Consider the following 23,197-nt stretch of genomic DNA (forward strand, 5'->3'; position numbering starts at 1 on the left):
AGTTTCACATTTCTGTTTTGCCTCTTTATTTATTAAGGAGGGAAAATTTTAGAAAATAAACTAGAAACCATTCTGGAAAACTTGAACTATGACCTTGAAAATGAAGAAATCAAAGATCTACGGAATCATTTGAAAATTGATAGTGAGTATTTCACTTACCACTTCCTTTCAGAAAAATCTTCGAAATCTTCTCATGAAATCTGAGTATTCTTATTCAATTTCACTTAGAAAGTTAAAAGCACTTGTAGAGTTATAATCCTCGAGGATGAGAAATAGGACTTCTGATTATTATTGTTAATATCATGTGAGGATCAATAGGGCGCTGGTAGATTACAATTTAGCTAGGAAAAGCAAAACAGTACTTCAGAGAAAAACAATAGAAGTTATTGAAATAGATGCTGGAAAAAGGTCAGAGATTGACAAAACCATATGAGGAGGTAAAAAAAAAAAAAAAAAAGGTTTGGAATTGTCTGACAAGTAGTGTACAAACCAGAGGTGATCATATTCTGATTTCACAGATATGAATATCGGGTTGGGTTGAAATAGAGGCTCAGTGATATCTGACTTTAGACCAGTAATATGGCACCAGAGAGATAGATATCTTTTAAGTGAAAAGGGTCAAGTGGAAAAGAATTAAAGATCTAATTTAGCATGTTAAAACACCCTCTTTAGAATTCTAGAAGGTTGTTGGATGTTTTAAGAAAATGAAAAATCAACAAATTCCCTCTATGTAAGGAATGAGAAGTTAGAAAATTTCATGGAAGAAAGGCGTCCTATTCCCAATAGCAATACATGTTTTGTTTGTGTACAATTTATGATTTGTATTCCAGATAATGGAAGGATTTCACTGAACTCCTTTATGAGGACAGCAAATTTATTTTCTGGTGAGTGAGAAGTAATGAGGAAAAAATCTAAAATCAGGATCCTTTGTTGTATGTACATACCATATTTTAATCGTATATCCCAGTATTCCAAACTATACACAAGCCTTATTTCACCGATATACTGATGGCGTGTTTGTCTTTAAGAATATAGATGGACTTCTTATTACCTATGGTTTTAGAAGTATCATTTTTTAAGAAGTCTATTTTATTATAGGCTGGTTGGCTTGTCCCCCTTTTTTAGAGCATTAATAAAAGCATTCTTTTGACAAGGCTTAGAGGAGACATGTTATCTTTTAACCCCTTCTTGTGATGCAGTTAGACAAGCCTCCCTGTATCCTTGTTCTGAAGTTATATTTCTAGCAAGTTGAGATGCTGCTATGTTATTATAATTTTCTTAAATTAGAATTGTTATACATGAAAATGTTCACATACCTTATCTCCCATCTTTTTAAAGGTGATAAAATTAATGCCAGTGACACACAACTTTATCTGAAAAATGTAGGTATTGAGTTAACAAATAAAGAAAGCCAGGATCTACTGAACATACTGCCATTGGATGGTAAGCATTTCAGGCATTGCTGTGGATTTCAGAGAATATTGGGCTTAAGAGTTTTTGTATAAAATTCTCGAAGTATAACTCTTTAAAGTCCTATTAGAAATTTAAAAAGGGGTGACATCAGCAACATGGCATGGAAGCTCTTTGTCCTTTTAACCACCCTTCTTACTCAATGAATTAGAGGGCGCCTGTCTGACTCAATTGGAAGAGCAAAAGACTCTTGATCTCTGGTCCTGAGTTTGAGCCCCACATTGGGTGTAGAGATAACTTAAATAAAACTTTAAAAACAAAAACAATGAATTGGACATTCACACACAAACAAGAGTGCCTTTGGGAGTGTTTCCGGAACTAGCACCTTACTCCAAGGGACCCAGGAGGAGCCTCACCCACCTGTGCAACCCGCAAGGGACAGCCAGCCTCCATACGGGGCTGCAGAGCCAACACAGAATTGCGTACAAATTGCGTACAACACAAAATTCCGGCAAAATTGTGTACATCTCTCTCAGTGCTGTCAGGCAAAAATCAGATGAGTGCTGACCCAGGCACGAGAGAGAACCTGCAGAAGTCTAGCCTTGCTGGAGGGAGACTCCAACACACCATCAGAGAAAAAGAAAGAAAGAAAAATACGAATTTGGTCACAGCGGAGGCAGTAAGAGAAACTTCCCTGGCGCCACTCTCCCCGAAGCAAATAATGCACAGGAGTGATGTATAGGCCACAGTGACCTCTCCCCTAGGGGAAAGGAAAGCAGTGAGTGAGTGCCTGAGTGCCTGGCTTCCCCAGCAGAGCAGGACCAGCTGGGAAAACCCATTTCTCTCCACCAGCACCCAGGGGACTATAGGCGGGAACTCTTAGAGGCAGAGATGAATTTCAACTGGCAGTGTTGAGATTGCGCTCAGCAGGAAGTCGACCCATGAGTCTCTGGGAATACACCTGGGGATCTCCCTATGGTTCTCAAGATTCCCAATGCCCAAGTGCTAAGCCCACACCTCCCCTTATTCTGCTGCTAGCTCCTTGTGCAGGAGTGACAACTGCGTCCTCTAGAGCGAGCTCCAGTAGTAAGCATGCTCAGAAAACCGCCAGGAGTAGCAAGAGAGAAACCATAAACTTGAGCTAGAGCGCCACCTGGTGGAAAACAAAAGTTTTCAATAGCCAACCTGGTGAATTCTAAAGACCATTAAAAATATATATAAAAGCTTAAAATTTGGCCACAAAGTCATTCTGACAAGTATAAGGTAACATCTCTTTGTGGTCCTGATTTGCATTCCCCTGAGATATCGCCTTACACCCATCAGAATGGCTAGAGTCAAAAAGACATGAAATAACTAGTAGTGGTGAGAATGTGGAGAAAAAGGAATGCTCATTCACTGTTGGTGGGGATGTAGATTGGTGCAGCCATTGTGGAAAGCAGTATGGAGGCTCCTCAAAAAATTAAAAATAGAAATACCATATGATGCAATAATTCCACTACTGGGTATTTACCCAAAGAAAACAAAAACACCAATTTGAAAAGATGCGTGCACCTCTGTGTTTATTGCAGCATTGTTTACAACTGCCAAGATATGGAAGCAGCCCAAGTGTCCAATGATAGATGAATGGATAAAGAAGATGTGGTGTATATGTGCAATGGAATATTACTCAGCCATAAAAAAGGATGAGATCTTTCCACTTGCAACAACATGGATGGACCTAGAGAGTATTATGCTAAGTGAAATAAGTTAGAGAAAGATAAATACCATATGATTTCATTCATATGTGAATATAAAAAGAAATAAAGATTATACAAACAAAAAGCAGAATCAGACCTATAAATAGAGACAAACTGATGGTTGCTGTGGCGCAGGGGGAGTGGAGGTTGGGCAAAATGGAAGTAGGAGTTACAAGTGTCCAGTTACAGAATGTATACGTCATGGGAGTAAAAGGTACAGCATAGGGAATATAGTCAATGGTATTGTCATAGTGCTGCATAGTGGCAGGTGGTATCTACGCTTGTAGTGAACATAGCATAACAGAGAGAGTTGTTGAATTACTATGTTGTGTACCTGAAATTAATGTAACATGTATCGACTATACTCAAATTTTAAAAAATATGTTGAAAAAAATTAAAATTAAATTTGGCCACAAAGTGAACAAGAAGAGTGGAGGAAGCATACCTTCACAAAGACAAAGGAAAAACTCATAATAACAACACCATAGAATATAACGCCCCATCTGAAGACAACAGGCAAAAAGCTAAGGAGGTGTCTGTTCCTTCGAATGCCAAAGTAGCAACACATGACCACAGGAAAAATTTAAAATCAAGGAAATATAACATCATAAAGAGAAAATTATTATTCTTCAGAGACTGAGCTCAAAGGTATGCATATTGACATCTAGTGGATAAAGAATTCAAGATAATTGTTTTGAAGAAACTCAATGAGCTACAAGAAAACTCAAAGAAAATTCAGTGAAATCAGGAATAAATGTAAGAACAAATTGAGTTCTGTCCCAAAGAAATTGAAATTATGAAAAAGAACCAAGCAGTAATTCTGGAGCTGAAGAATTTAGTGAATGAAATGAAAAATGCAATAGAGAGCATCAGTAGCAGGGCATACAAAATGGAAGAAATAATAAATTACTTAGAGGATAGAAGTTTTGAAATAACATAGAATAAAAGCAATAAATATTTTTTTCCTTTTTTAAAATTTAAATTCTAGTTAGTTAACATAACTATTGCATAACAGAGTACAATATTGGATTCAGAAGTAGAATTTAGTCATTCATCACTTACATATAACACCACGTCCTCATCATAACGAGTGCCCCCCTTAATACCCATCCCCCATCTAGCCCATCACCCACCTACCTCCCTGTATCAACCCTCAGTTTGTTCTCTATTTAAGCATTTCTTACCATACCTTGAGATCATAACAGTCATATATGAAAGACCCAACACTAATATCATGCTCAATGGGGAAAAACTAAGAGCTTTCTCCCTAAGGTCAGGAGCATGACAGGGATGTCCACTCTCACCACTGTTATTCAACATAGTATTGGAAGTCTTAACCTCAGCAATCAGACAACGCAAAGAAATAAAAGGCATCCAAATAGGCCAGGAGGAAGTCAAACTTTCACCCTTTGCAGATGACATGATACACTATGGAAAACCCAAAAGATTCCAAAAAAACCTGCTAGAACTGATCCATGAATTCAGCAAAGTTGTAGAATATAAAATCAATGCACAGAAATCGGTTGCATTCCTATACACCAATAATGAAACAACAGAAAGAGAAATCAAGGAATCGATCTCATTTGCAATTGCACAAAAACCATAAAATACCTAGGAATAAATCTAACCAAAGAGGTAAAAAAATCTATACACTGAAAACTATAGAAAGCTTATGAAAGAAGTTGAAGAAGACACCAAAAAATGGAAAAATATTCCATGTTCCTGGATACGAAGAACAAATATTGTTAACATGTCAATACTACCCAGAGCAATCTACACATTCAGTGCAATACCTATCAAAATAACACCAGCATTCTTCACAGAGCTAGAACAAACAATCCTAAAATTTGTATGGAACTACAAAAGACCCCGAATAGCCAAAGCAATCTTGAAAAAGAAAACCAAAGCAGGAGGCATCATAATCCTGGACTTCAAGCTGTATTACAAAGCTGCAGTCATTAAGACAGTATGGTATTGGCACAAAAACAGACTCATATCAATGGAACAGAATAGGAAACCCAGAAATGGATCCACAAACGTATGGCCAACTAATCTTTGACAAGGCAGGAAAGAATATCCAATGGAATAAAGACAGTCTTCAGCAAGTGGTGCTGGGAAAACTGGACAGCGACATGCAGAAGAATGAACCTGGACCACTTTCTTACACCATACACAAAAATAAACTCAAAATGGATGAAAGACCTCAATGTAAACAGGAAGCCATCAAAATCCTTGAGGAGAAAGCAGGCAAAGACCTCTTTGATCTTGGCCGCAGCAACTTCTTACTCAACACGTCTCTGGAGACAAGGGAAACAAAAGCAAAATTGAACTATTGGGACCTCATCAGAATAAAAAGCTTCTGCACAGTGAAGGAAACAATCAGCAAAACTAAAAGGCAAATCTTATGGTATTTATCTTTCTCTGACTTCTTTCACTTAGCACAATACACTCTAGCTCTATCTATGTCATTGCAAATGGCAAGATTTCATTCTTTTTGATGGCTGAGTAACATTCCATTGTGCATATACCACATCTTCTTTATCCATTCATCAATTGATGGACACTTGGGCTATTTCCATAGTTTGGCTGTTGTTGATAATGCTGCTATAAACATCAGGGTGCATGTATCCCTTCAAATCTGTATTTTTTAAATGTTTGTTTATTTTTGAGAGAGAGAACAGGGGAGGGGCAGAGAGAGAGGGAGACAGAGGATCTGAAGCAGGCTCTGTGCTGACAGCAGAGAATCTGATGCAGGTTCAAACTCATGAACTGTGAGATCAAAGTCAGACGCTTAACCAACTGAACCACCCAGGTGCCCCTTGAAACTGTATTTTTGTATCCTTTGGGTAAATATCTAGTAGTGCAATTGCTGGATCACAGGGTAGTTCTAGTTGTAACTTTTTTTTTTTTTTTTTTTTTAACGTTTATTTATTTTTGAGACAGAGAGAGACAGAGCATGAACGGGGGAGGGGCAGAGAGAGAGGGAGACACAGAATCGGAAGCAGGCTCCAGGCTCTGAGCCATCGGCCCAGAGCCCGACGCGGGGCTCGAACTCACGGACTGTGAGATCGTGACCTGAGCTGAAGTCGGACGCTTAACCGACTGAGCCACCCAGGCGCCCCTAGTTGTAACTTTTTGAGAAACCTCCATACTATTCTCCAGAGTGGCTGCACCAGTTTTCATTCCCACCGAGAGTGCAAGAGGGAAAAACAAAGATTTTAAAAGAGCAAAGAAAGCCTATGCGAGCTACAGAATTCCATCAAAAGACAAATATTAGAATAATCAGTTCCCAGAAGGAAAAAAGGGAAAAGGAGGCAGAGAACAGAGAAATAATAGTTGAGAACCCCCCAAATCTGGGGAACAATTTGGACATCCAAGTCCATCAAGCTAATAATAGATCATCCTATTATCTCAATGCAAAAAAGACTTTATCTAAGACACATTATATTGAAACAGTCAAAAATCAATAGTATTAACTAGCTTTTTTTGTGATAATCACTTCATAATCTATACAAATATCAAATTATTATGTTGTAAACCTGAAACTAATATGATGTTATATGTCAATTATATCTCAATTTTAAAAATCATTGATAAAAAGTCCTGAAAAGAGCAGTAAAAAACAAATGTAACCCAGAAAGGAACTCCCACTATATGCTATCAACAGATTTCTCAGCAGAAACTCCAGAGTTTAATCACAGATTCAAAGTGCTGAAAGAGAAAACTTGCCAGCCAAGAATACTTTATTCAGCAAAGTTATCCTTTACGTATGAAGGAGGAATAAAGGCTTTCCCAGACAAACAAAAGCTGAGGGAGTTCACCACTAATAGACCTGTCTGGCCAAGAAATACTGAATGGAGTTATTTAAGCTGAAATGAAAAGACACTATCCAGTCACCTGAAAACATACAAATGTACACAACATACTGGCAAAGGTGAAAAATATGCAGTTAGACTTTTTTAAAAACCTCCAATTCTATAATAGAATGGTGTGTTAATCAGTCAACTATAACATAAAGGTTAAAAGAAGACTAGTAAAAATAACTATAACTACTATAAATTATTAACAAATACACATATTAAAAATAGGTCAATTGTAGCATCAGTGATGTGAAACTGAGAAATATAAGGATGGAGACTTTGTAGGTGATTGAAGTAAGTTGCCATAAGCCTAAAGTGGACTGTTTTATCTATAAGATATTTTATGTAAACCCTATGGTGTCACAACAAAGCAAAAACCTGGATTAAATTTACAAAAGATACAAAGAGGGGGGTCAGAGGATACCACCACCAAACCTTACCAATTCATAAAGGTAGGCAGAAACAGAAGGGAAAAGAAACAATGGAACACAAAACAGCCAGAAAGCGATTAATAAGATGGCATTAGTAAGTTCTGACATACCAATAACTACTCTAAATGTGAATGGATTGAATTCACCAGCCAAAAGTGATTGGATGGATAAAAACAAGATCCAACTATATGCTGCCTACAAGAGACTCACTTCAGCTTTAAGGACACACATAGGCTCAAAGTAAAGAGATTGAAAAAGGCATTTCATGTGAGTGAAACCAAAAGAAACAGGGACAGCTATGATTATATCAGACAAACTAGATTTTAAATAAAAAATGGTAACAAGAGACAAAGAAAGTCATTACCTAATAATAAAGGGGTAAAATCATCAAGAAGATACAGCAATCATAAATATACACAAACTCACCATCACAGCATCCAAATATATTAAGCAAATGCTAACAGATCTGAGAGGGGAAATAGATAGCAGTACAATAATAGTAGGGAACTTGAATGTCCTGCTTTCAACAGTGAAATAAGTACATTATCCAAAGACAATGGTATGACACTAGAAATCAACAACTTGAGGAAACCTGGAAAATCTACAAATGTGTGGAAACTAAACAACACACTCTTGGCAAGTCAATGGGTTGACGAAATCAAAGGGAAATCAAAGAATACTTTGAAACAAATGAAAATGGAAATACAACATACAAAACCTATGGGATTCTTTAAAATAGTTCTGTTAGAGAAGTTTAGAGTGATAAATGAATATTTCAGGAAATAAGAAAGATCACATATAAGCAACCTAACTTTATACCTAAAGGAACTAGAAAAAAAAAAAAAAAGAAGAACAGTTAAGCTCAAATTAGTGGAGGAAAGAAATAAGAAAGATCAGAGTGGAAATAAATGAAATAGAGATAAAAAAAAAGCAATAAAAAAGATAAGTAAAACTAAGAGCTGATTTTTTAACAAACAAAATTGACAACTCTTAATGAGGTTCAAAAAAGTAGAAGACTCAAAGAAAATCAGAAATGAAAGAGGAGAAATTACAACTGACACTATAGATAACAGGAATAGATAATTTCCAAAAACATACAACCTATGAAGACTGAATTAAGAAATAGAAAATTGAACAGACTAATAATGAGTAAGGAGATTGATTCAGTAATGAAAAACTTCCCAACCTAGAAAACTCCAGGACCAGATGGCTTCACTGGCAAATATTACCAAAAGTTTAAAGAATTCATGCCACTCCTTCTTGGGGTACCTGGGTGGTTCAGTTGGTTAAGTGGCCAACTCTTGATTTCAGCTCAGGTCATGATCTTGTAGTTGTGAGATAGAGCCCTATATCAGGCTCCAGGCTGAGCATGGAGCCTGCTTGAGATTCTCTTTCTCTCTCCCTCTACCCCTCTCCCCTGCTTGCGCTCTCTTTCTTAAAAAAAATGTTAAAGATGATAGAGGAGTCTCAAGTAATGGATAAGTAATATGTATGACAACAAGTAAGCAATACAAAACTAGTCAGTATTATAAAGATAAAATAAATTTCAAGAGTCTGCTGTCTCTTCAAAAAAAAAAAAAAAAAGAATGTTAAAGAATTCCACTCCTTCTCAAACTCTGCCAAAAAGGCTGAAGAGAAAGGAACATTTCCAAACTCATTCTACAAGACCAGCATCACCTGCTACAAAAATGAAAACTATATACCAATATTCCTGATGGACACAGATGCAAAATTCTCAACAATGTATTGCCATGCCAAATTCAAGAACTCATTAAAAGGATTATACACCATGACCAAGTAGGATTTATCCCTGGAATGCAAATATGGCTCAATATATGCATAGCAATACATGTGATACACTAATTAATAGAATGAAAGATAAAATTGTATGATCATCTTAGTAGATACAGAAAAACATTTGACCAAACACAACATCCTTTCGTGATAAAAACCTCAACAGATTGGGTATAAGAAGAAAATACCTCAGCATAAAAAGGGCCATATGCAACAAACCCACAGCAATTATACTCAATGGTGGAAAACCAAAACCTTTTCCTTTAAGATTAGGAACAAGACAAGGGTGTTCCTTCTCAACACTTTTGTTCAACATAATCCTGGAAATACTAGCTAAAGCAATCAGGCATGACAAAGAAATAAAAGGCATCCAAATCATCGAGGAAGAAGCAAAATTGTCATTAATTGCAAAGGATATTGAAATGCAAGTGACATTGAAAATCTCAAAGGCTCAACTAAGAAAAAGTGTTGGATATAATCAATTAATTCAGTTAAGCTGCAGGATATAAAGCAATAAACAGAAATCAATTGCATTTCTATATACGAACAATAAAACATCTGGAAAAAAAAAAAAAAAAAAAAACTTATCCCAGGAGTGCCTGGCTGGCTCAGTCAGTAGAGCATGTGACTCTTGATCTCACAGTCTTAAGTTCAAGCCCCATATTAGGCATAGAGCTTACTTTTAAAAAAAGTAAAATGAATGAATAAATGAAACCTATCCCATTCACAATAGCATCACAAACAATAAAATACCTAGAAGTGGAAGTGGAAGATTTGTAGAATGAATTCTACAAGACTTTGTTGAAAGAAATCAAAGAAGACATAAACAATTGGAAGGACATCCGGTGCTCATAGATTGAGTTAATGTTAAAATTCCCATGCTACTTGAAGCTGTCTCTAGATTCAATGCAATTCTTATAAAAATTCCATGGTATTTTTCACAGAAATAGAAAATACAATCCTAAATATTGTATAGAACCACAAAAGATCCTGAATGTCCAAAGCAATCATGAGAAAGAACAAAATCTGAGGCATCTCACTTCCGGATTACAAAGTTTTGTTAACTAAAACAGTATGGTACTGACATAAAAATAGACACATATGCAAATGGAATAGAAGAGAGAGCCCAGAACTAAACCCCCCTATATACAGTCAACTAATATTTGATAAGGAAACCAAGAACATGCAATGAGGAAAGGATTGTCTTTTCAACAAATGATGTTGGGAAAACTAGATAAATACATGCAGAAGACTAAAACTTAACCCCTATCTTACACAACTCACATAAAATATCTTGAAATGGATCAAAGACTTAAACATAAGACCCAATTTGGTAAAATTCCTGGAAGAACACATCGGGAAGGAAGTCCTTGACATTGGTCCTAGCGATGGTATTTTGGATATGACACCAAAAGCACAAACAACAAAAAAATTTAACAAGTGGAACTACATAAAACTTGTGCACTGCAAAAGAAACAATTAATGAAATGAAAATGTAACCTACAGAATGGAAAAAAAATTTTTCAAGCCATGTATAGGATAAAAAGGTAATATTCAAAAGATATAAGGAATTCACACAACTCAATAGCAAAGACAAATGTTTTTACAGGCAGAGTATTTAGGAGTGCCTGGGTGGCTCAGTTGGTTAAATGTCTGACTTCAGCTCAGGTCATGATCTCGTGGTTCATGGGTTTGAGCCCCATGTCAGGGTCTGTGCTGACAGCTCACAGCCTGGAGCCTGCTTCAGATTCTGTGTCTTCCTCTCTCTCTATCTGCTTCTCCCCTTCTCTCTCTCTCTCTCTCTCTCTCTCTCTATCTCTATCTCTCTCTTTCTCTATGAAAAATAAACATTAAAAAAAATTTAAGGCAGAGTATTTAAATAGACATTTTCCAAAGACATACAGATGGCCAACATGTACATGAAAAGGTGCTCAACATCACTAATCATTAAGGAAGTGCAAATCAAAATCACAATAAGATACCTCCTCACACCTGTAAAAATGGCTATCATCAAGAAGACAAGAGATAACAAGTGTTGGTGAGGATGTGGAGAAAAGGGAACACTTGTACACTGTTGATGGAATTGTAAACTGGTTTGGCCACTATGGAGAAAAATATGGAGGCTTCTCAAAAGAATTAAAAATAAAACTACAATACATATACAATCCCACTTCTGGATATATATCCAAAAAAAGTAAAAACAGGTTATCAAAGAGATTTATGCACTCCCATGTTTATTGCAGCATTATTTATAGCAGCCAAGATATGGAAACAACCTAAGTGCCTATCAATGAGTGAATGAATAAAGAAGATGTGGTGTATTATAGTCAATGGAATACTATTCAGCCATGAGAAAAGAAAAAATCCTACCATTTGCAACAACATGGGTAGACCTTGAGGACATTATGCTACGTGAGATAGGTGAAGCAGAGAAAGGCAAATACTGAATGATATCTCATATATGTGAAATCTAAAAAAAAAAAAAAAAAAAAAAAAACAACTCGACAGTGGAATGCTAGTTACCGGGGCTGGGTAGTAGGGGGAATCATGGAAGAATGGAGAGATGTTGTTTAAGGATACATACTTACAACTAGTAGATAAATGAGTCCTAGAGATCTAGTATACAGAACGTGATTATAGAAAACAAAACTGTATTGTAAACATTAAAGTTGCTAAGTAGCCAGATCTTAATTTTACCCATCGCAAAAAGAAATAATTTTTTGATGTGATAGAGGTATTAGCTAATGATACAATGGCAATCATACTACAATATAAATATATCAAATCAATATGTTGTATACCCTAAACTTCACAATGTTGTATGTCAATTATACTCAGTGTTTAAAAATTAAGAGAAAAATAAATGTAGAAAGAGCCACTTCTGATATAAAATATTCTGTCCTTACCACTTAAATATTAATTTGGGAGTAATGTTCTCTTTGGGGTACTGCTGTTATGGATAAACATTTTTCAATGTTGGAACCAGCATCTATAACAAGTCTAAAGCTAAAGATAGGAAAAAGGTGATAAAACAGTTGTAGAAGGGAAAGGAGGGACACTTTAGAAAAAAAAAGAAAGAAAGAAATCTGTTTTAACATGTTAGAGTTCTACCAATAGTAACTCAGATGCAGAGATGAATAGTTACCTTGAGAATCTTAGTTATCTCTTTGCTTCCTTCTTCTTTGGAATTATAACTAGTAATAACTTGTAAAAATCTACAAATAACTAAATGCTACTGACTTTCTCTGTTTCCACTTCTTAGTCAACCAAATTTGACCCTTATCTTACAGATAACAATAAGGTGTATAAAAAAAGGTTGATGGATGGAGTGAAGAGATACAGAGGTAAGTGAGAAGCATGCCAAGAAAGAGAAAACATCTTCAAGCTTTTGCATTTACTTTTCTAAAATCTCTCTTATTTCTCAATGATTAGACTGCTAATTATGTTATTCTATTTTTTTTAATGAGCTGTCATTCTTGGTTGTACACAGTCACATTTGGGAAAATAACCTACACTATTTTGTCATTGTAGCAAATTTCAAATCTTATTTAATGGTAAGAAATTTGTGTATTGGTTGTCTCTTTTCTATAACTCATCAGTCTTGCCTGCTCTTCTCTCTCTTCTGGGTAAACTCATCATACAAGTTGCTATAATAGTGTTTTCTGGAAAATTGACAGGGAGAATTTTTCTATTCTGAATCCTTAGCTAATTCTTTTGATCACTCAGAGAACTTAATGATAACACTGCTTTTTACTTCCTATTTGTGTTTCTTGATTTGTATGACCAAGCAGTTTTCCCTCTTTGGCATAAATACAAATTTATTTTGTTATCTCTTTCTTTCCTAAGGAGGAAAGGTTAATATTAATAAAATAGATGATGCTCTTGAAAATATGGAATTCCCACTTGAAGAGGAAGAAATTGAGAAATTGTGCAATCACCTGCCAGTTGATGGTGAGCATTTCAAGTACACAGTGCCCTGTAAGGAAGTTTTTGTTTTTCTGTAGGAAGATCTTTTATTATTATTATTATTATTATTATAAGAAATTTATTGTCAAATTAGTTTCCATACAACACCCAGTGCTCATCCCAAAAGATGCCCTCTTCAATGCCCATCACCTACCCTCCCCCTCCCTCCCACCCCCCATCAATCCTTAGTTTGTTCTCAGTTTTTAAGAGTCTCTTATGCTTTGGCTCTCCCCCACTCTAACCTCTTTTTTTTCTTTTTTTTCCTTCCCCTCCTCCATGGGTTTCTGTTAAGTTTCTCAGGATCCACATAAGACTGAAACCATATGGTATCTGTCTTTCTCTGTATGGCTTATTTCACTTAGCATCACACTCTCCAGTTCCATCCATGTTGCTACAAAGGGCCATATTTCATTCTTTCTCATTGCCACGTAGTAGTCCATTGTGTATATAAACCACAATTTCTTTATCCATTCATCAGTTGATGGACATTTAGGCTCTTTCCATAATTTGGCTATTGTTGAGAGTGCTGCTATAAACATTGGGGTACAAGTGCCCCTATGCATCAGTACTCCTGTATCCCTTGGGTAAATTCCTAGCAGTGCTACTGCTGGGTCATAGGGTAGGTCTATTTTTAAGTTTTTGAGGAACCTCCACACTGTTTTCCAGAGCGGCTGCACCAGTTTGCATGCCCACCAACAGTGCAAGAGGGTTCCCGTTTCTCCACATCCTCTCCAGCATCTATAGTCTCCTGATTTGTTCATTTTGGCCACTCTGACTGGTGTGAGGTGATATCCGAGTGTGGTTTTGATTTGTATTTCCCTGATGCTGAGGGATGTTGAGCATCTTTTCATGTGCCTGTTGGCCATCCGGATGTCTTCTTTAGAGAAGTGTCTATTCATGTTTTCTGCCCATTTCTTCACGGGGTTATTTGTTTTTCGGGTGTGGAGTTTGGTGAGCTCTTTATAGATTTTGGATACTAGCCCTTTGTCTGATATGTTATTTGCAAATATCTTTTCCCATTCCGTTGGTTGCCTTTTAGTTTTGTTGGTTGTTTCCTTTGCTGTGCAGAAGGTTTTTATCTTCATGAGGTCCCAATAGTTCATTTTTGCTTTTAATTCCCTTGCCTTTGGGGATGTGTCAAGTAAGAAATTGCTGCGGCTGAGGTCAGAGAGGTCTTTTCCTGCTTTCTCCTCTAGTGTTTTGATGGTTTCCTGTCTCACATTCAAGTCCTTTATGCATTTTGAGTTACTTTTTGTGAATGGTGTAAGAAAGTGGTCTAGTTTCATTCTTCTGCATGTTGCTGTCCAGTTCTCCCAGCACCATTTGTTAAAGAGACTCTTTTTTCCATTGGATATTCTTTCCTGCTTTGTCAAAGATTAGTTGGCCATCCTTTTGTGGGTCTAGTTCTGGGGTTTCTATTCTATTCCATTGGTCTATGTATCTGTTTTTGTGCCAATACCATGCTGTCTTGATGATGACAGCTTTGTAGTAGAGCTAAAGTCTGGGATTGTGATGCCTCCTGCTTTGGTCTTCTTCTTTAAAATTACTTTGGCTATTTGGGGCCTTTTGTGGTTCCATATGAATTTTAGGATTGCTTGTTCTAGCTTCGAGAAGAATGCTGGTGCAATTTTGATTGGGATTGCATTGAATGTGTAGATAGCTTTGGGTAGTATTGACATTTTGACAATATTTACTCTCCCAACCCATGAGCACGGAATGTTTTTCCATTTCTTTATATCTTCTTCAATTTCCTTCATAAGCTTTCTATAGTTTTCAGCATACAGATCTTTTACATCTTTGGTTAGATTTATCCCTAGGTATTTTATGCTTCTTGGTGCCATTGTGAATGGGATCAGTTTCTTTATTTGTCTTTCTGTTGCTTCATTATTAGTGTATAAGAATGCAACTGATTTCTGTACATTGATTTTGTATCCTGCAACTTTGCTGAATTCATGTATCAGTTCTAGCAGACTTTTGGTGGAGTCTATCGGATTTTCCACGTATAATATCATGTCATCTGCAAAAAGTGAAAGCTTGACTTCATCTTTGCCAATTTTGATGCCTTTGATTTCCTTTTGTTGTCTGATTGCTGATGCTAGAACGTCCAACACTATGTTAAACAACAGCGGTGAGAGTGGACATCCTGTCGTGTTCCTGATCTCAGAGAAAAAGCTCTCAGTTTTTCCCCATTGAGGATGATGTTAGCTGTGGGCTTTTCATAAATGGCTTTTATGATGTTTAAGTATGTTCCTTCTACCCTGACTTTCTCGAGGGTTTTTATTAGGAAAGGATGCTGAATTTTGTCAAATGCTTTTTCTGCGATTGACAGGATCATATGGTTCTTATCTTTTCTTTTATTAATGTGATGTATCACGTTGATTGATTTGCAAATGTTGAACCACCCCTGCATCCCAGGAATGAATCCCACTTGATCATGGTGAATAATTCTTTTTAGAAGCTGTTGAATAAGATTTGCTAGTATCTTATTGAGAATTTTTACATCCACATTCATCAGGGATATTGGCCTGTAGTTCTCTTTTTTTACTGGGTCTCTGTCTGGTTTAGGAATCAAAGTAATACTGGCTTCATAGAATGAGTCTCATAGAATGAGGGAAGGAAGTTTTCCTTCCCTTTCCATTTTTTGGAATAGCTTGAGAAGGATAGGTATTATCTCTGCTTTAAATGTCTGGTAGAATTCCCCAGGGAAGCCATCTGGTCCTGGACTCTTATTTGTTGGGAGATTTTTGATAACTGATTCAATGTCTTCGCTGGTTATGGGGTCTGTTCAAGCTCTCTGTTTCCTCCTGTTTGAATTTTAGAAGTGTGTGCATGTTTAGGAATTTGTCCATTTCTTCCAGGTTGTCCAGTTTGTTGGCATATAATTTTTCATAGTATTCCCTGATAATTGCTTGTATTTCTGAGGGATTGGTTGTAATAATTCCATTTTCATTCATGATTTTATCTATTTGGGTCATCTCCCTTTTCTTTTTGAGAAGCCTGGCTAGAGGTTTATCAATTTTGTTTATTTTTTCAAAAAACCAACTCTTGGTTTCATTGATCTGCTCTACAGTTTTTTTAGATTCTATATTGTTTATTTCTGCTCTGATCTTTATTATTTCTCTTCTGCTGCTGGGTTTGGGGTGTCTTTGCTGCTCTGCTTCTACTTCCTTTAGGTGTGCTGTTAGATTTTGTACTTCGGATTTTTCTTGTTTCTTGAGATAGGCCTGGATTGCAATGTATTTTCCTCTCAGGATTGCCTTCACTGCATCCCAAAGCGTTTGGATTGTTGTATTTTCATTTTCGTTTGTTTCCATATATTTTTTAATTTCTTCTCTAATTGCCTGGTTGACCCATTCATTCTTTAGTAGGGTGTTCTTTAACCTCCATGCTTTTGGAGTTTTTCCAGACTTTTTCCTGTGGTTGATTTCAAGCTTCATAGCATTGTGGTCTGAAAGTATGCATGGTATGATTTCAATTCTTGTATACTTATGAAGGGCTGTTTTGTGACACAGTGTGTGATCTATCTTGGAGAATGTTCCATGTGCACTCGAGAAGAAAGTATATTCTGTTGCTTTGGGATGCAGAGTTCTAAATAGATCTGTCAAGTCCATCGGATCCAATGTATCATTCAGGACCCTTGTTTCTTTATTGACCGTATGTCTAGATGATCTATACATTGCTGTGAGTGGGGTGTTAAAGTCTGCTGCAATTACCACATTCTTATCAATAAGGTTGCTTATGTTTATGAGTAATTGTTTTATATATTTGAGGGCTCCCGTATTCGGCACATAGACATTTATAATTGTTAGTTCTTCTTGATGGATAGACCCTGTAATTATTATATCATGCCCTTCTTCATCTCTTGTTACAGCCTTTAAAGTCTAGTTTGTCTGATATAAGTATGGCTACTCCAGCTTTCTTTTGACTTCCAGTAGCATGGTAAATAGTTCTCCATCCCCTCACTTTCAATCTGAAGGTGTCCTCAGGTCTAAAATGAGTCTCTTGTAGACAGCAAATAGATGGGTCTTGTTTTTTTATCCATTCTGATACCCTATGTCTTTTGGTTGGCACATTTAGTCCATTTACATTCAGTGTTATTAATAGAAAGATATGGATTTAGAGTCATTGTGATGTCCGTAGGTTTTATGCTTGTAGCGATGTCTCTGGTACTCTGTCTCACAGGATCCCCCTTAGGATCTCTTGTAGGGCTGGTTTAGTGGTGACAAATTCCTTCAGTTTTTGTTTGCTTGGGAAGACCTTTATGTCTCCTCCTATTCTAAATGACAGACTTGCTGGATAAAGGATTCTCGGCTGCATATTTTTTTCTGTTCATCACATTGAAGATCTCCTGCCATTCCTTTCTGGCCTGCCAAGTTGCAGTAGAGAGATCGGTCACAAGTCTTATAGGTCTCCCTTTATATGTTAGAGCACGTTTATCCCTAGCTGCTTTCAGAATTTTCTCTTTATCCTTGTACTTTGCCAGTTTCACTATGATATGTCGTGCAGAAGATTGATTCAAGTTACATCTGAAGGGAGTTCTCTGTGCCTCTTGGATTTCTATGCCTTTTTTCTTCCCCAGATCAGGGAAGTTCTCAGCTATGATTTCTTCAAGTACACCTTCAGCACCTTTCCCTCTCTCTTCCTCCTCTGGAATACCAATTATGCGTAGATTATTTCTCTTTAGTGCATCACTTAGTTCTCTAATTTCCCCTCATACTCCTGGATTTTTTAATCTCTCTTTTTCTCAGCTTCTTCTTTTTCCATTATTTTATCTTCTAGTTCACCTATTCTCTCCTCTGCCTCTTCAAGCTGTGGTTGTCTCCATTTTATTTTGCAGCTCGTTTATAGCATTTTTTAGCTCCTCGTGACTGTTCCTTAGTCCCTTGATCTCTGTAGCAGTAGATTCTCTGCTGTCCTCTATACTGTTTTCAAGCCCAGCGATTAATTTTATGACTATTATTCTATATTCACTTTCTGTTACATTGTTTAAATCCTTTTTGATCAGTTCATTAGCTATTGTTATTTCCTTGAGATTCTTTTGAGGGGAATTCTTCCATTTCTTCATTTTGGATAGTCCCTGGAGTGGTGCGGGATTGTGGGGCACTTCCCCTGTGCTGTCTTGAATAACTTGCATTGGTGGGCAGGGCCGCAGTCAGACCTGATGTCTGCCCCCAGCCCACCGCTGGGGCCACAGTCAGACTGGTGTGTGCCTTCTCTTCCCCTCTCCTAGGGGCAGGATCCACTGTGGGGTGGCGTGGCCTGTCTGGGCTACTTGCACACTGCCAGGCTTGTGGTGCTGGGGATCTGGCGTATTAGCTGTGGTGGATTGGCAAGGTGCACGGGGGCGGGAGGGGCAGGCTCAGCTCACTTTTCCTTGGGAGATCTGCTTTGGGAGGGGCCCTGTGGCAGCGGGAGGGAGTCAGACCCACTGGAGGGACGGATCCGAAGAAGCCCAGCGTTGGGTGTTTGCGTGGTGCAAGCAAGTTCCCTGGCAGGAACCGGTTCCCTTTGGGATTTTGGCTGGGGGATGGGTGAGGGAGATGGCACTGGCGAGCGCCTTTGTTCCCCGCCAAGCTGAGCTCTGTCGTCCGGGGCTCAGCAACTCTCCCTCCCGTTGTCCTCCAGCCCTCCCGCTCTCTGAGCAGAGCTGTTAACTTATAACCTTCCGGATGTTAAGTCCCGCTTGCTGTCAAAACACACTCCATCCGGCCCCTCCGCTTTTGCAAGCCAGACTCAGGGGCTCTGCTTGGCCAGCAGGCCGCCCCTCCGCCCCGGCTTCCTCCCTCCAGTCCGTGTAGCGCACACCACCTCTCCGCCCTTCCTACCCTCTTCCGTGGACCTCTCATCTACGCTTGGCTCCGGAGAATCTGTTCTGCTAGTCTTCTGGCGATTTTCTGGGTTATTTAGGCAGGTGTGGGTGGAATCTAAGTGATCCGCAGGACACGGTGAGCTCAGAGTCCTCCTACGCCGCCATCTTCCCACACCAAGCTCTGTAGGAAGATCTTAAACATACTTACTAATTTCATGGAAAAAGCCAGAAGTTTATAGATACCCAATCCTAAAGAATGGAGATATATTGTCTCAATATTAATCTTAAATAAAATATCAATAATTGCTTATATTGCTGCTTGAAGAGTTCCTATGCCAGAGAATACCAAAATGAGATGAAAATCAGTGTTGGGATCAAGTAAACAAGTTAAAAAATTAAGCTAAACAGGGGCACCTGGGTGGCTCAGTCAGTTAAGCATCCGGCTTAACTGATTTTGGCTCAGGTCATGATCTTGAAGTTTGTGAGATCGAGCCCCATGTTAGGCTCTATGCTGACATTTTAGGGCCTGCTTGGGATTCTCTCTCTTCTTGTCTCCCTGCCCCTCCCCCAACCAAATGAATACATAAACATGTTAAAAAATAAAAGTGAAAAAAAATAAAGCAAACAAAAAAGTATTTTTGAGGGGTAGGGAGAGAAAATTATAAAGGAATTCAGAAAGCAACAAAAAGAAATGGGGAAGGGTGCTAGAAACTGTTAAATGTTATTTGTACTATTGTAAAATATATACAGCATATATCTAACAATCACATTAAAATTAATTCACAGGTATCAAACTTTAAATTACACAGAAATTACCTGCCCCCTCAAGACTATGATCAAATATGTTTTAGGTGGAGGCTATGAATCTTAATTTTATTTTTTAAATGCTTATTTATTTATTTTGGAGAGAGAGAGAGAGAGAGAGGCAGGGCAGGGCGCGAGCAGGGGAGGGGTAGAGAGAGGAGACACAGAATCCGAAGCAGGCTCCAGGCTCCGAGCTGCCAGCACAGAGCCCGATGTGGGGCTCAAACCCAGGAACTGTGAGATCATGACCTGAGCCAAAGTCAGAAGCTTAAGCAACTGAGCCACCCAGGTGCCCCTATGAATCTTAATTTTAAATAAGCAACCCCCACTATAGTTAATTTGTTGAAATAGCTAACCTTTATGATATAGAGAAAAATATAATTAGTATATTTATCTAGGATTAGCACTTTTTGGCATGGTTTTCAGCAATAGCATTTGATCAAAGCACTCTGTTTAAGTCTTAGTATCTTGAGCATCTTAACATGTTTAGTATCTTGAAATGATTCTGTGGATTAATTAATAGTTTGATAAGTATCCTAGAAGTGTTGGTGTATGAGTTTATCTAATATGATCTGATCATGCTTGAAATCAAGCGTTGTCAAAATGCTTGTCAAAAAAGTAGTCTCCTATTTCTTATCTGAAACTATTTCTTTTTCACATGTGTAACACATGAGCCAGACAAGATTATAAAACTCCTGTTGGAATTGGAATATGGCCCCACCCTAAATTATCTGGAGGGCAGTCTAGCTAAAAACCTCAAAATAAATATTATTGCCTCTGCTCTGTAAAACAGGTTATCAAGAACTGACTTTTAAAAATATAACCAAAGAAACAAAGATACCCAAATAAATCTAAGGAACAAAGAGAGCACTTTAAATAAATTTCTGTTTTAATTCAATGCTCTATTGGTCATTCGGAAATTGTTCGTAACCCAGTGGTTGCTCGGACGTTGGTAATTGCTGCAACAGAAGCAGAGACTTCATGTTGTTTGCTTTGTATTTCTAGCACTGAAAATAGAGCCTGGCATATATGTAGGCATCCAGCAAATACTTTTTGGTGAGTTAAAAAATGAAAAAATCAGCCTGCATCAAGGTGCTGCCTGAGATCTTACATTTTGGGACACTGACAAGTCTTGGCACACCCTCAACTCCTGGTAGCCCCTGAAAACAAAGACAGCTTAGATAAACACATGGGTCTGAGAAACAACCAGGAGTTCTCACTAAGCTGAACAAATAAGGTTTACCTCCTACATAAGACCACTCTATCGAGATGATGATTGGTAAATGGATAAAGAAAATGTGTTTTATATATATACACACACACACACACACACACACACACACACAATGGAATATTATTCAACCATAAAAAGAAGAATGAAATCTTGCCATTTGCAACATGGATGGAGCTAGAGAGTATAATGCTAAGAGAAATAGGTCAGAGCAAAACAAATAGCATATGATTTCACTCATATGGAATTTAAGAAACCAAACAAACAAGCAAAGAGAAAAAATAAGAGAGAAGCAAAGCAAGAAATAGACTCTTAATTATAGAGAACAAACTGATGGTTACCATTGGGGAGGGAAGTAAGGGAAGATCAAGGTGTATACTTGTGATGAGCACAGGGTGATATATAGAAATGCTGAATCACTATCTTGTACATCTGAAACTAATACAACACTGTTAACTAACTATAATTAAAAACTTAAAATTAAAAAAAAATTAAAAAGACTAAAAGAGGTGGCTCTTTTATGTAATGTACAGAAACCAGCAGAGTCAAGGAAATTGAAGAAGCAAAGGAATATGTTCCAAACAAAAGGACAAGATAAAAGTCCGGAAACAGACTTCAATGAAATGGAGATAAGTGATGTACCTGATAAGGAGTTCAAAATAATGATCATAAAGATGCTTATTGAGGTCAAGAGAACAATGCACGAACAAAGTGAGAGTTTCAACAAAGAGATAGAAAACACAAGAAAGTACCAAAGAGAAATCAGAAAGCTGAAGAATAAAATAACTCAGCTGAGAAATTCAGTAGAGGGGTTCAACAGTAGACTCAATCAAGTGGAAGAAACAACCAGCAAACTCAAAATACAGGGCAGTGGAATTTACCCAAATAGAAGAGCTAAAAGTAAAAGAATGAAAAAGAGTGAAAATAGCTTAAGGGATTTATGGGACACCAGGAAGTGGACCAATGTTCACATTATAGGGCTCCCAGAAGGAGAAGAGAGAGAGAACAGGACAGAAAGCCTATTCAAAGAAATAATGCCTGGAAACTTCCCCAACCTGAGAAAAGAAGCAGACATGAGGATTCAGGAAACTCAGGTAGCCCCAAATAAGATAAATCAAAGCTAGCCACACTAAGATGCATTGCAATTGTTAAAATCAAGGGGGTAAATCTTAAATATGGAAAGAAGAAAACAACTTGTTATATACAAGGAAAACCCCATAAGACTATCAGCAGATTTTTCAGGAGAAACTTGGTAGGCCAGAGAGGAGTGACATTATATACTCAAAGTGAGAGAAGAAAAAAACTTGCCAACCAAGGATGCCCTACTTGGCAAAGTTGTCTTTCAGAACTGAAAGAGAAATAGTTCTCCAGACAAGCGGAAGCTGAAGGAGTCCATCACCACTAGAGCAGCCTTGCAAGAAATGTTAAAGAAACTTCTTCAAACTAAAACAAGAGGGTGCTTAACTAGTAAAAGGAAAACATATGAAAATGTAAATCTCACTGCTAAAGGTAAATGTACAGTTAATTTCAGAATATTCTAATGTAATAGTAGGGGGTATATCACTTACTAATCTAGTATGAACATTAAAAGACAAAAGTATTAAAAATAACTATAACTACATTTTTAGTTAACAATCTGTTAATGGATACACAAGGTAAAGGATGTAAGTTGTGATAACAAAAACATAAAAGGAGGGGAGAATAGAAATTTATACCTTTGGTATGCATTCTTAGTTAAGTTCTTATAAGCTTAAAATAGACCATTATAAATATGTTTTATGTAAGCCTCCTGGTAACCACAAAACAAAAACCTACAGTCAATACACAAAAGAGAAAGAGAAAGGAATCTAAGCATAACACTCCTGAAAATAATCAAATTATAAGGGAAGAAATCAAGAGAAGAAAGTATCAAAGGAATTATGAAACAGCCAGAAAATGATTATTAACAAAACGGCAATAGGGCACCAACTCCCAACTCTAAGATGAGTAAGGACAGAGGACCTAATGAAAAATAAGGTTGATAGCGCTATATTATATAATTGAAATTTGCTAAGAGAATAGAATTTAAATATTCTCACACACACAAAAAGACAAATATAATCGGTTATAGATGTGTTAGTTTAGATGGGGGATTCCTTTCATGTATACATACATCA

The 23,197-nt window shown here is 37.3% G+C and overlaps 1 protein-coding gene across 1 annotated transcript in view; it reads left to right on the forward strand.

Moving 5' to 3' along the window:
- The window catches only part of LOC132688527 (uncharacterized), a 117,652-nt gene that overhangs the window by 81,572 nt on the left and 12,883 nt on the right, over nucleotides 1-23,197 (forward strand). The window contains exons 31-35 of the mRNA XM_078436957.1: nucleotides 38-142; nucleotides 831-884; nucleotides 1,339-1,443; nucleotides 12,522-12,575; nucleotides 13,078-13,182. Of these exons, the coding sequence (XP_078293083.1) occupies nucleotides 38-142; nucleotides 831-884; nucleotides 1,339-1,443; nucleotides 12,522-12,575; nucleotides 13,078-13,182 (423 nt within the window). The remainder of the gene's footprint in view (nucleotides 1-37; nucleotides 143-830; nucleotides 885-1,338; nucleotides 1,444-12,521; nucleotides 12,576-13,077; nucleotides 13,183-23,197) is intronic.

The sequence above is a fragment of the Panthera onca genome, chromosome E1 (genome assembly GCF_046562875.1).
Source record: "Panthera onca isolate mPanOnc1 chromosome E1, mPanOnc1 haplotype 2, whole genome shotgun sequence".
Taxonomy (NCBI): Eukaryota; Metazoa; Chordata; class Mammalia; order Carnivora; family Felidae; genus Panthera; species Panthera onca.